At 43.1% G+C, this 12,761-nt stretch overlaps 1 protein-coding gene across 3 annotated transcripts; it reads right to left on the reverse strand.

The window, feature by feature from the left end:
* Positions 1-3,786: 3,786 nt before the first annotated feature.
* Positions 3,787-12,559, reverse strand: LOC129384458 (uncharacterized). 3 transcript variants are annotated; one of them, XR_011890085.1, is made up of 4 exons: positions 12,148-12,559; positions 10,860-10,898; positions 7,059-7,124; positions 3,787-6,251 (listed from the first exon to the last, which is right to left on the reverse strand). XR_011890085.1 is itself a non-coding variant. In XM_055069907.2 (4 exons), exons 1-4 carry the CDS (start codon positions 12,556-12,558, stop codon positions 5,680-5,682), a joined length of 861 nt encoding a protein of 286 aa, XP_054925882.1. In that variant the 3' UTR covers positions 3,787-5,679. The 3 variants fall into 3 exon arrangements, 1 of the variants encoding a protein (XP_054925882.1); XM_055069907.2 differs by having other exon boundaries at positions 12,375-12,558; XR_011890084.1 differs by having other exon boundaries at positions 7,059-10,898; positions 12,148-12,518.
* Between the last annotated feature and the right edge of the window lie 202 nt (positions 12,560-12,761).

Here is a 12,761-nt window from a genome sequence, read left to right on the forward strand (position 1 = left end):
AATAATGACAAGTTGTTACAACTAGTAAATAAAATTTATTGAAGGAATACAATCGCGCCGAGGCGCCAACTTCTGAAGCAGCGCTAGCGCGCGAGTATTATGAAACGCCAACCAGGAATTATCGGCCCACGTACGACTCTACGATCAAAGTGCACGTTAAACATCCCCAGGCGAGCTAGATAAAGTTATCCGGAGCCATCCACTACGACCTTTAGTCTTTAGTCGTTTCGGTACGTTAAAAACGTTAATCACCACAAACCAAATCAATACATGCGGGCGTACATTCGAAGCTAAATGACTGCATCGTAAGTCATAGTGAGCCTTGCAAAAGCGTCGAGAATGTGCTAACTTCTGGTGGAGCTCAAAGCACACCCTGGATAAAGTCGCTTTTATGTCACAGGCCAACTGCAGATGCGTGCATTTCACCGTAAGACGAAACTAGATGAAACAAAGAGAGCACATTCGAAAAAAAGAAAAGTCAAACAACGCGCTAAAAACCACGCAGAGCATGAACACACACTTTTTCGAAGCGGAAGGCGTGAACGAAGCTCAAAATAAGAGGTTGTGAGTAGCCGTGGCCCTTACTTCACTAAGCCGTGCGCTCTTTGCCACTTCCTCGAAGTCAGCCCGCCCGATCCTGCGAATCCACACTTCTTTTTGCGTTGCGCCCGCCGGACGGCAAAGCACAAAGCTTTTTGCCCTCGCTGTGTCTGTTGCGGCAAACGAAGGCGCAGCAGCATGGCATCGCAATTAAGTTCTCGGCCCTGCACATTCTATTACGCTAACGCACTCCGTCAGTCCGCCTGCCGTACTTTCGTCGCCCAGGCCCAACAATGGAGGTCGGCGCGCGCTGGAAAGAAAAAATATAGAAAAGCGCGGCGCCTGCTCCGCGCTGGAAAGAAAAAAAATATACAAAAGCGCGGCGCCTGCTTCCACGTGACACAGATTGGCCAATGGGGGAGCGGAGCAGGCTGGGCCACAGGAGGCGTGGAGGAGGACGCGCCAGGGTGAGCGGGGTGGCGGAAAGATCTAAGAATGGCGCTACTTTTGAAAAATTGAGGGGCTTTAGCTCTCCCCGACAACTAGCGCCCTCCTCGCGAAACGCGGCGACAACTGTAAACTCCGCTTCCACGCTCTCGCCCATAGACCGTGGCGCGACGCGGCAGGCCGCACCTGTGCGTTTTCATCGAGCGGCCGTGGCAGGGGAGAACAGGCTGCCTCTTGGTTGGTGGGCCGGCGAACGCGGCGGACGTCCTGCGCGTGCGCCGATCCATGCTTCTGCGAGACCGTCTCACGTGGCCGCCTTCGAACGCGCCACCGTTCGCGTGACCGTACGCGCGAACGACCAGGCGTTGGGATCCAGCATGGGGCGAACATATTCGCTCGTTATCCGGTCGCGGTGAGTCGGACTTGTAGATTTGTCGCGCGCCCATCCGCATGTTTTGCGGATAGCAACTCGGCTAGCAGGCATTGATCTATGAAAGGTGCAATAAATGCCCTTGTGATTGTTTGCACTGCTGTGTTGTCGTTCCTTTGTCCCAAGAGTACGGGAGGAGAACCCCACAGTTTTCATTTTCTGTTCGCTTCATATGGTTGTGACTTCCTGGCCCCGCAGTTCGCTTTCCTCTCGTTTATATTGACATGTGTACATGTTTATCTCTTTCGGGTGACTGCTTTTCGCCGTCTGATAAATGTTATGACTCAGCGCGGGACGCACCCTTATGTATCGGGTTTCTCAAATGTTATCGATGGTTCTATCTGCTGTCACCGAATTTTGTGTAATCTGATTGCACGTGCGCCACAACTTGTGTAGAACTTTCTGGAAGACACGCACCTTCGATGACTCATGTATAAAAGCCGACGCGCTTGACTGGCGGATGATATCCCGACGAATGTGTTCACCACTATCATTGAACAAGAAAAGGGGTTAATCAAGGGGCCCGATTTTTATTAATAGCCAACAGACAAAGACACCAAGGACAACACAGGGAGAAATTACTTGTACTTAACAACTGTAATAAATAAATTATAAATTAATGGAACTGAAAAAGGATGAAAAACAACTAGCCACAGGTGGGGAACAATCCCACGTATTTCAGTTTATGCGTGCAATGCTCTACCAATTGAGCTAATGTGGTGCCATTTCCCCATCCACTTTCTTGGGCATTTATATTTCCTAGTAGAATCCTGGATGGATGGATGGATGGATGGATGGATAGATGGATGGATGTTATGAGAGGTGGTGGGTTGCGCCACCAAGCTCTTGCTATTACACTGCCTAATGTCCTACCTAGGTTAAAAAAGAAAAAGAAACCAATATGAACTCCTGCAATTTAATTTTCTGATCCCCTGTTGCGAACTTTGCTTTCGTACGTCTGTTTTTTGTTGTTTCCCTACTTCCACCAATCCTCCAACCGCCTCTTACTAATCCCTATTGCGGACATGTTTACTTTTCCACTGCTCTCGCTGAGCCCAAGGGCTTCAAGGAGGCCAGTGGTGCCCAAATCGAACGCTGGGCAGACGTCTTCACATTCTAATAAAACATGCTCCATAGTTTCCCTAGTTTTACCGCAGCAAGCACATGCTTCTTCCTTCTTATATCTCGCTTTATAGTTGCGTGTTCTAAGGCATCCCGATCTCGCTTCGGAAAGTAATGAGCTTCCCTTTGAGTTATCATAAATTGTTTCTTTCCTGATTTCATTTTTTCCTCTTTAGTAGTTACTCATGGCAGGTTTCTTTTCCATTGCCGCCACCCATGAGATTATTTCAGCCTCTCCGACTTTCCGCTTCATGTTGTTTGTTGCTGTGTTGCCCACCCCACAGGCCGCATACTTGCTGGTAAGCTTCCTAGTTCTTTTCCTCCACTGTGAATCAATGTTTTTCCTGTACAGCTACCTCAACAGTCTCCCAGCCCATTTGCTTTCTTCCATATTCCTCAGTCGTTCTTCATACTCAATTTTTATTGATGATACCATAATCATGTCATTAATTTATAATTTCTTTATTTCGATTAGTAGGTACAAATAATTTTTTCCTGTATTGCCCTTGGCGTCTTTGTTTGTTGGCTCCTTATGATACGATTAATAAAAATCACGTCGCTCAGCCCCTTTCGTCTCGTTCATTATATAACGAGGGTCTCGAATACAGCAACATTGATGCCTTCAGGTAGCACGTGTGGGTTTATTGACCAGTTGCCTTCACCCAAAAAGATCACATTCTCGTGATGCCTGCGGCAGAAAGGATGTTCCACGTCCACCACCAAGGTTTGCGAGTGGTGTAGCTGGATAACACTCCCAGGGTTCTACTAGGACACATAAATACCCCAGAAAGTGGATGGGAAGACGGCGCCGCAGTAGCTCAACTGGTAGAGCATCGTACACATAATGCGAAAGACGTGGGATTTTTCCCCACCTGCAGCAAGTTGTTTTTTCATCCACTTACAACTCCATTAATTTATATTTTCTTTATTTCAATTAGTAAGTACAAGTACTTTTTCCCAGTGTTGTCCTTGGTGTCGTTGTGTGTGGGCTCCTTATGATACGCCACTATCATTGTGCTTCGAGTGTAACCTACTTTTGTGGGCACAAGTCCACCCAATAAAAGTTACTTTCTTCATTCACCATTTTGCTGCCTTCTTCACCATCACTACTACATGACAAGATATGTAATATTTACATACAATATTTAACAAAAAGTTATGATACTTTGCATTTGGGCCCTATGATGTAGGCTGCTCAGAATGTTGGGTGCTGCGTTATGCCAGACCGCTAGATTAGGGCAAGTCAGTTGAACACACACTACCATTGTATTTTATTCACACCATATAGCACACTCACTGTGTACATAATTTGCTTATTCGAAGAATTCGTCACAAGGAAACCATAAGATCACTCAGTAGTGAAAATACGTGTGCACTGGTGAGAGAAATTTTGACAATAGGTGGGGAGGTTGCAGCCGAATGGAATATTTGGCATGCAACTACAGGTTTAATATATAGCAAAAAATCAAAGGACAAGAGAAAAGAAAAAGAACTCTGAAAGGGGCAGCAGTGAGCATCATGAAATGATCAAAGTGGAAAGTGGAGCTTTATGGCGCCAACAATAACCAAAATGTTATCCCTCTATCCCTTGGCTGCACCACAGAGATGGACAATTTGTTTATTGATATTGGGTGATGCCTGCTACTCCTCTATAAAGCAAAAAGTACCGAGCAATGATAGGCCTGCTTAAAGAAACACACAAACAAAGACAGGATAATGAAATAAAATAAAAGTTGGAACGCACTAACAAATAGTTGACATAAAGTTCAAGTTAGCACATTATATATCACAATTCACAGAACTTTCACAGCAAGTAATGTCATATTACAGAGCAGCCACTTGCAGTTCCCTCATATTTTAAGGAAGCACAGTCTACAGTACAATACACACTACAACATTACACCGCAGATTGCGAGAAGGTCAGGTTCAAGAGAAACTTTGCAGAAACCTTAAACTACAGCACAGGGGATAATTCTGCAAAACACAATTCATGGACAACTTGTTGCATAACTCCCTCTAGTAGTTATCTGAAATTCTCGATGCTTCCAAAAAATGTTTAAGCTAGGAACTTCACATTTTTGCTGTTCAGTTGTTGAATAGGCCACCAATATTTTTTCCAGTGAGAGTGACGTCTTGGCCGAGAACAAGCCCCATATTTGTAAGGATTCGCTGCAAATTTATCCATGCATGTTGATATGGGAGAACCGTCACATCGTCGCTCTTCGGAAAGTTCCCCATTTTCATTCATGCACTTGTGTGCACACCTTGTACAATGCTAAAAAATTCAAGGGGAACTTAGTTATCCGTATGTGGATGAATGCGAAAGCACTGTAACCACCGCACGATGCTTAGACATGCCACAATGCAAGGTCGAGGGTTTGACTCCCGCCAAAGGTTCAACTTCCAACAAAGGTCACGGTTTGAAGTGGCTTAATTAACTCTGCCTTACTCCACTGTGCGCTAATTAGCTTTGTCTTAACACCAAAGGTTGTGGGTTTGAGTGCCCTACTTAACTCTATCTTCATTAAATATGACTTAACTTCCTCTTAATTAACACCAAAGGTCATGCGTTCAACCTCCACCAAAGGTCAAGGGTTCGTAGCCTTCTTGGAAGATTGTTTGGTCGTGCCGACAATGCCGGATTTTTTCCCTCATCAGCCATTTAATGCTTTCGCATTAAAAAGCACACATTTCAATTACTTCCTCTTCCCCTCATCTTCATTTACTTTGGAGCAGCTGCTGCAACACATTACAGCGCATGATAACATTCATTCGGCTCGCACTTGTGGCAGTATGCACATGCTTGTCCTCGCTATGGAGTGCACCAACATGGCACACTGCCCGCCTGCATCCGTTTGTACGTACACCCTTATTATTGAACATAATGACTCTTTTGAAGGCATATCTGATGGATAAGCAGCTATTTGTTGTGCCTTCACATGAAGTAATATCACACAAACATTGTCAGTGTAATGCACCACAATCTCAACATTACAAATAACCCTGCAACTTCCTAGATTAAGCTGTAACATCCTGTGAAGTGACTTGACAGTTCAACCTGATGCAGCAGGAAACCTTGCATCGCGCTGCACATGTAGGTAGATTCCTAGTTCAGACTCTAGTTCTGCATTGCTGATGGCCTACTCTATGGCATCATGGTGCATTCTTTTCTTATGTCTGCTCAAGTGCTCAGCCCGCACAAAGGACTTGGAGCAGGTGGTGCAGCGGTGTGGTCGGTCACCGGTATGGACACTCAGGTGTTGCTTTATGCTGGACTTGTGCAAGAAGGTCTGAGGGCACAGGGGGCACTGAAATGGTCGCTCACCCGTGTGGAGGCTCATGTGTTCCTTCAGAAAGGCCTTTCGCGAGAATCTCCGAGGGCACGACGGGCATTGAAACGGCCGCTCACCCGTGTGGATCCGCAGGTGCCTGTTAAGGTCGCCGCTATGTACGAACTTCTGAGGGCACGAGGGGCAGTGAAATGGCTTCTCGCCTGTGTGGGTGCGCAGGTGTACATTCAGGTTGCTTTTATGGGAGAATCTCTGAGGGCACAAGTGGCATTCAAATGGACGCTCGCCAGTATGGACCCTGATGTGTGTTTCCAGGTGAAGCGGGTTACGGGACTGATATTCACAGAACTGACAGCGGTGGAAGTGTCCTTGCTGCGAGTTTTCACCTTCAGCCGTTGACAGAGAAATAGAAGGACTTGATGCTGCACAAATAAAACAACAGTGGAATTCATTATGAAGTGACAAAGAAATGTAAGAAAATAGATACTGAAACTAATGAGCTTTTATTATTTTTTTTTTCTTTCAAGAGCTCTTGAGGGTGACTAAAGGTATGAGTGAACAAAGCATGGCTGGTTTACTTTTATTATTTGGTCAATAATTTCATATTTGAATGCTTAATAGCCTTGTTTGTGACATGCACCGATGTTTTCATCAAAAAAAAAAATTACAGTGAGAGAATGTGGAGCATTTGCAGACTCTTGCAGTTTTCAACAACCCATGAACAGTGTCAGAGCATATATTTCGACCCTGCTCACTCTCCCATCCTCAACAAGCACTCAAGGTACAAACTTGCTGGCCCCCTGTGACATTTGTAAAACCTGTTATGATTCACTGGCGCTAAACCCATGACAAATTTATTTAATATGCAATTTGTGGGCTTCTGATAATTTCGGTAGATCACATGCAGAACCTATGTGACAGCCACATCCTAACATGGTACAACACCTTATTAAATAGTCCTGCATATCATGTGAGGCAACTTTACTGTCCAGCTTTTAACAACATATGGTCACACTTGTGCTGTCTATCAGGAGTACAGAGAGGGAGAGTTCTTTACTTCGCTGTGGTACTGTGATTCAATGTTCTCATGCGTCAATTCACACGAGGGACCTGCACAGCTGTGGCTTAAAGCTCTTCTGCGAAAAGTTCTGAGGGGAGTAGTGGCTTCTCACCCGTGTGCTTTCATTTGTGTATATCGAGAGCAGACAGTCTGAAAGTTGCATACTCACAAAGGTTGAAAAGACTATCCTGCAACTCCTCATGCTTGACTGTTGGTGGGAAGTCATGCTGCCTACCTGTGAAAAGAGCACAAAAGTAATTAGACCAGCAAATTGTGCATCGTCTTGTTTGCAACACAAATTACGAGAAAGAAAGAACAAAACCTTAACATCAGGCTCAGTCTTCACTTGTGACAAGTAAGCAAGGTGTAGTGTCGCTTAGGAAGCTATGCTACAAGCATGCATGGTAGGAAGAGATCACTGAGGTTATATTATGCTTCTCTTTGGTGAACTTTATTAAACATAGATGCCAAGATGAAGTAAAATATAGCCTTCTCTCTGCACAGTCAACATTTGGTACACCACAGCTAGTACCATTCATCCACTTTCTTCAAACGAGTCTTTAGCTGCATTCCTTGGTCATCAGACTTGTCCTGCCGAGTTCACTTCAAGCATGACAACTCTTCCTTTTTTTCGGTTATGCTTACAATATTGCTTTCTGAACATATTTCTTAATTTCTCCCTATAGGTACAATGAACATGCCAGTCTTCAAATTTGTTCCTTCATCTGTTCAGTCTCACTCCTGCAAAAGACCCTTGATTGCAGACGTATGCATCAATCATAGTACAGAGCAGTGAGAAACCAAACCCTTCATTTTTTTATATGCTGCCCATTTAAGGAACATGTAGAGAACCACTGGTCCCACTGGATTACTAAACCATATGTGCAAACAGAACCAAGAGGTATCTGTGAAGTTGGGTATTTTTTGGTGTGTGGGAAAATGTTACAATATATGCACTACCACACTCGTTTTCATAATTCAAGAACAGGATTACATGCATTTACTAAGGACGCTGTTTTTGCATGTGTACAAGCTTTTAGAACATATGTGTTCCAGGAATGTTTATTACTGAAATGACTAATGTTATATAAGAAAGCACTCTAACAAGCAGCTACACATTTTAGTTGTAAACCTTGACTTGACTTGTTACAAACTCGTTTCCTGCAACCCCATTATCACAGTACACATCTATGCTTCTTATCTAGAGCACACAGCAGTGGTTAATGGCTACTATGTACATAAAATTCAGCTAAATCATTGTTTTTAATCATTTGCATGGTTCGAGCTGCTTATTTTGTTGCAATTTGCCTTGGTAAGCACATAAAATAAGCCAATAAGCTTAACAAATACATAAGTTGTGCGCAATGACAAAATATACTGTGCTAACTCTGTAAAGAGGCAGAACCAGATACTGCATCTCATTGTGGCTCAATTTACAAGCAGTGCACTCCATCCATTGTAAAGAAAGTAGTTAAGTAACAATGCGCCACAGTCACGCTATTAACCTCTTAAATGTTTTGAATGAGCTCAGCTCGTCAACCGCAATAACATTGTTTTCAAAGCAATTTACATGAACTTGGCACATCCACTTGGTTTTTTTTTCTTTTACTATATAGACGGCTGCAGTGCCAGCATTTAAAATTGGCACTTATTTTGCTCTTTCTTGTTTTACTGCGTAGATGTCAGCACTTTCTCAGCACCTTTAAGGGCATTGACTTGGCCTTTGTGTTCTACAACATAGATGCTAGCCATTTCGTCAGCGCTTGATGGGCACGTTAATTGTGGTCTTTGTTTTCTGCTATGCGGATGGGAGTGCTCAAAGACCGCATTTTTGGAATTGTATGCTTTTTGCACCTTTTGGCAGATTTGGAACAATGGCGTCTGCCCACGAAAGCCGCTGCTCAACTCTGAGTCAAAATGAAAGCAATGCACTAAAGTTCTGTTCTCTTCATCGCTTCCTCTACTTAGAGTGAGGTATTCACCTAGGACTCTGCGAAATGTCTAAATGGGTCTCTGACCTTATGGCACTCACATGTTCTATTTCATCCAAGCACATTCATTCCTGCCAGGTACAAATGCAGAAAGTGAAGCAGAGCTAATTCTTCGAATTTATAATTAAACACACACAGTACATCTATTTGGCTGTTCAGAAAGTCTGCTATTGATGACTCACACAAGTGCAATATGGGGAAAACATTTCTTTAACTGAAAAAAAAAAAAAGAACCCTACTGGCACATTCTTAAACAGCATATACAATAGCATTTTGTGGAGTTCGATCACTGCATGCTTCAGTCGAAATTCAGTTTCGTATAATTACTACAGGAGAAATTTGCCTCACCACTGCATGCAGAACAGCCAGTAACACAGCTAGGCCAATGCAAGAATCAAATAAGATTATGAACCTCAACAATCAGCAATAAATTTTACAAGCTGATAGATATCAGTCATAACAAGCACTTCGACAGCAACAATAAATTAATGCCCAAGTGCTATCACTGAACTTTTCTTCAAGCATTCAATACAAATAATGCTAATGATACTGAAAGATTACATACAACTTATTAGTGTGAGCATTAATATGTCAACCAGTATGATCAATGAACATTCAGTAAACACAGTCATTTATTTGGCATACCAAAATGGACAATGTTAACTGAAACACTCAACTGCTGCAAAGAAGTGCTCACATACAAAAATACAATGAAACAGCAGTATTGGAACAATAACAAAATTATCTCCAAATAGAAATATGTGTTATTAAAACCTAGAGGCACTAAAAATATGAGACAAATAGAAAAAGACTAGATATTATTTTGTACCAAACAATACCGAAGCCACCAGTCACACTGCAGCAAAAGGATGCTCAAAAGGTACAGCCGCTAACAAAAAGTAGCACGACACATCCTAAAAATTGCGCACAGTGTGTGTATGAATTAACATTCTCCATCTACCAGTGACATACATGTAGGCAGAGAAAGAGAACAGGTGTGTTTCCAAACACTCAAACAGCCAGCATCAAGGCACAATACTACATGAACATTCTATTTCATTAGAGACAAAGCCACACTGCGAATTATGGCAGCTGAATACAAGATCTCTTCGGCCTCCTGCTGCAATGGCATCATGCAACACCCCAGCAAGAGATATGAATACCAGCCATCACTTTTCACAGCTTTCCAACACCGACAATTATTCAGGACACAACAACATTCATGTTCTTACTGGCCCCGTCACTTTTCAGAAAGGCTGTACTTACCATACCCTGTGAAACTGTTCAAAGTATGACTCATTAAAGGTTCGTGTACTACCAAAATTTTACTACGGCTGTCACGACAGAAGGATGAGTAGAGAGAGCATGACATATCTAAATTAACTTAGGTAATCTCGTACTAAAGAACAAAATATCCACAGGAATACCCACAGAAAACGACATGGAAGGTACACAAGCTCTAAAATATGTTAACCTGCACCAAAAATCAGTGCAGAGAATGAACACCTAGCAGAAGCCTTGAGGATGTCAAACCAACACAAGTTTAAAGCTAAAGATTCGGACATAAGCACTGGCGTGTCATCTGACGAAGTGTGGAATAAGTATTGTTATAAACAAAGGTGCTACATGGTGTTGATTTCCAAAGACCTGACCTTCTAATCATGGTTTGATGTCAGTCCAGCTTCATTAGTCTGCATTTATGACATGGTGCAATCTTAGCAAGATTTCACACCTTGTCTATAAACACTCAAGACAAATACAGAGGACTTCTGTTAATTTGGCATTGGTTAATTCTATCCTTACTGAAGGTCCAAGGCTTATACATTTTATAGGTTACAACTTTTGCCATTTTGATCCTGAACTTGACTCTTGCTAGACAAGTCAAAATTGGCTGACAAGTAACTGGAGAACATTCTGTTGTCCAATTCCAATTGCCAGAATTGAACAGCAAGTGGTGGTGTCTGTGGACAACTCCTCACTCTTAGTAGTTGCTGGACAGTTGGAAGAATGCCTTGATGCTGCAGAAGGAAGACAAGGCCAAGTTACTAGAGTGTAACCTCCCATTCTAAAACAAAACTGCAATGATTAAATGCCAATGAAATGAGCGGACATAGTGTTTTGTTACTACAACAAAATTACCATTTTTCAGGGGTCTAAGAAAAAAAATTGTCACGTTTTCCAAAAGTTTACAGTTGGGTTTATGCGAAGGAAATGAAAGCGTGGTGCTTCCAACAAATCCATTTTTATGGGCTGTCAGCAAGTTGCTGTGCCGGGAGAAATGCAAACAAGACGGAAGTTCAAAAGAAGATGGAAGCTTGAAATCATGAGGAGTAGCTGATCAAGGATCGTCACTCTAAACCAATGTTTCAACAAGAAAACTTGTTTTCAGGACCTTGACAAAGACAAGTTCCCTTGTTGAAACATCGGTTCACAGTGACATTTCTTGTCCGACTACGCTTTATCAAGTGCCAGTACATGTCACATAAGCAATTCTAACCCTCACAATGGTCATTAATGAGAAAGCACATGACTGATGCCACATGGGACTAGTAAATTGGGTTGTTGACTGCCCCAAGTGAAGGTGCTGGCCTTGACATGCTTCAGTGTCCTAGAATGTGCAGTTTCAAGTCAGTTTTGAGTATTTGACACTTTCACCACAAGGAAACATATTTTGAGCTGCTAGCAGATATCTGCTTCTTTGTAACTGATACTGTCTTAGATCATGCCTTTCCGGCTTCATACCAGTAAATACTCATTGAAATAAAGCACGGCCAACCAAACTTAGTTACTGTGCTAGACGTGACAATTTATTATATTCATGTTAGTTATATCGAGGCTCAAGTTTATACCTTTTCCGTTACCTCACAAAACGCAACCCAACAAACTGTGTAACAAAAGCATGACATATATCAAATTCTGGTTAGAATGACTGAACTCTGACTTGATCCTGAGATGGTTAAAATAACAATAAAACTGTATCAAATAGTTCCTGGTGAGAAGCAAACATCCGTACACTAACATAAAACACTACACAGAAGACCGCAAAGCCTCATTAACAAAAAGACTCGTTAAAAACCTGCCACATTGAGTACTGTTAAAGCATGGCTCTACTGCGCCAACAGAGGCAGTAAACAGAAATTCGCTACACAAGAACAGAAAAAAATACACAATGCAAGAAAGTCGCAGTTTCGCCCGTAAGGCGAGGCATAAAAAAAAAATGATCTGGGGTTTTGCCTGCCAAAACTACGATGTCATTAGGAGGCACACCGTAGTGGATGGCTCCGGTTTTTAACCGCCTGTTGGGCTTCTTTAAAGGGCACCCAGTGCATGGTACTCGGGCGTTTCTTGCGTTTCGCTCTCGCCAAAGACGAAGCACTGATAGCGATCGCAAAATATTAGGCTTCGCTAACAAATTAAATTAACAAGCAGTGTGTCACGCGCGCACAGGCAAGCATCTCACTCGACGACCACGAAACCAAAACACTCGCTGTCACCACAGAATGCTGACACAACGTTAGTAGGGTGGCTAGAACAACGCTGGCGTGATGAGGAGCGTGACCTGCTGCTTGGGCTAGTTGACACTGAAACCATCTTGACGTTCGCGATTTCCCACCTATCGATCTGCTGATCAAATGTAGATGAAGACACGGTGGATGAAGGCGCGCGGAAACCCTGCATCCATATAGCTGCATCGAGCCAGTACAAGCCGAAATCCCAGCCGCTCAACACAATCAGCTGAACGAGGTAGTTTCTGAAACCCGGTACCCGGTGATGGGGATAATTACAGGTTGATCCTGCAAATCTTCTGCGCGGCGAATGGAAGCCGGAACGTTGAGGGCACTTTTTCTTTGTCTGAGCGTTCTCTTATGACTGTTTCGAGA

Source organism: Dermacentor andersoni, chromosome 9 (genome assembly GCF_023375885.2).
Source record: "Dermacentor andersoni chromosome 9, qqDerAnde1_hic_scaffold, whole genome shotgun sequence".
Taxonomy (NCBI): domain Eukaryota; kingdom Metazoa; phylum Arthropoda; class Arachnida; order Ixodida; family Ixodidae; genus Dermacentor; species Dermacentor andersoni.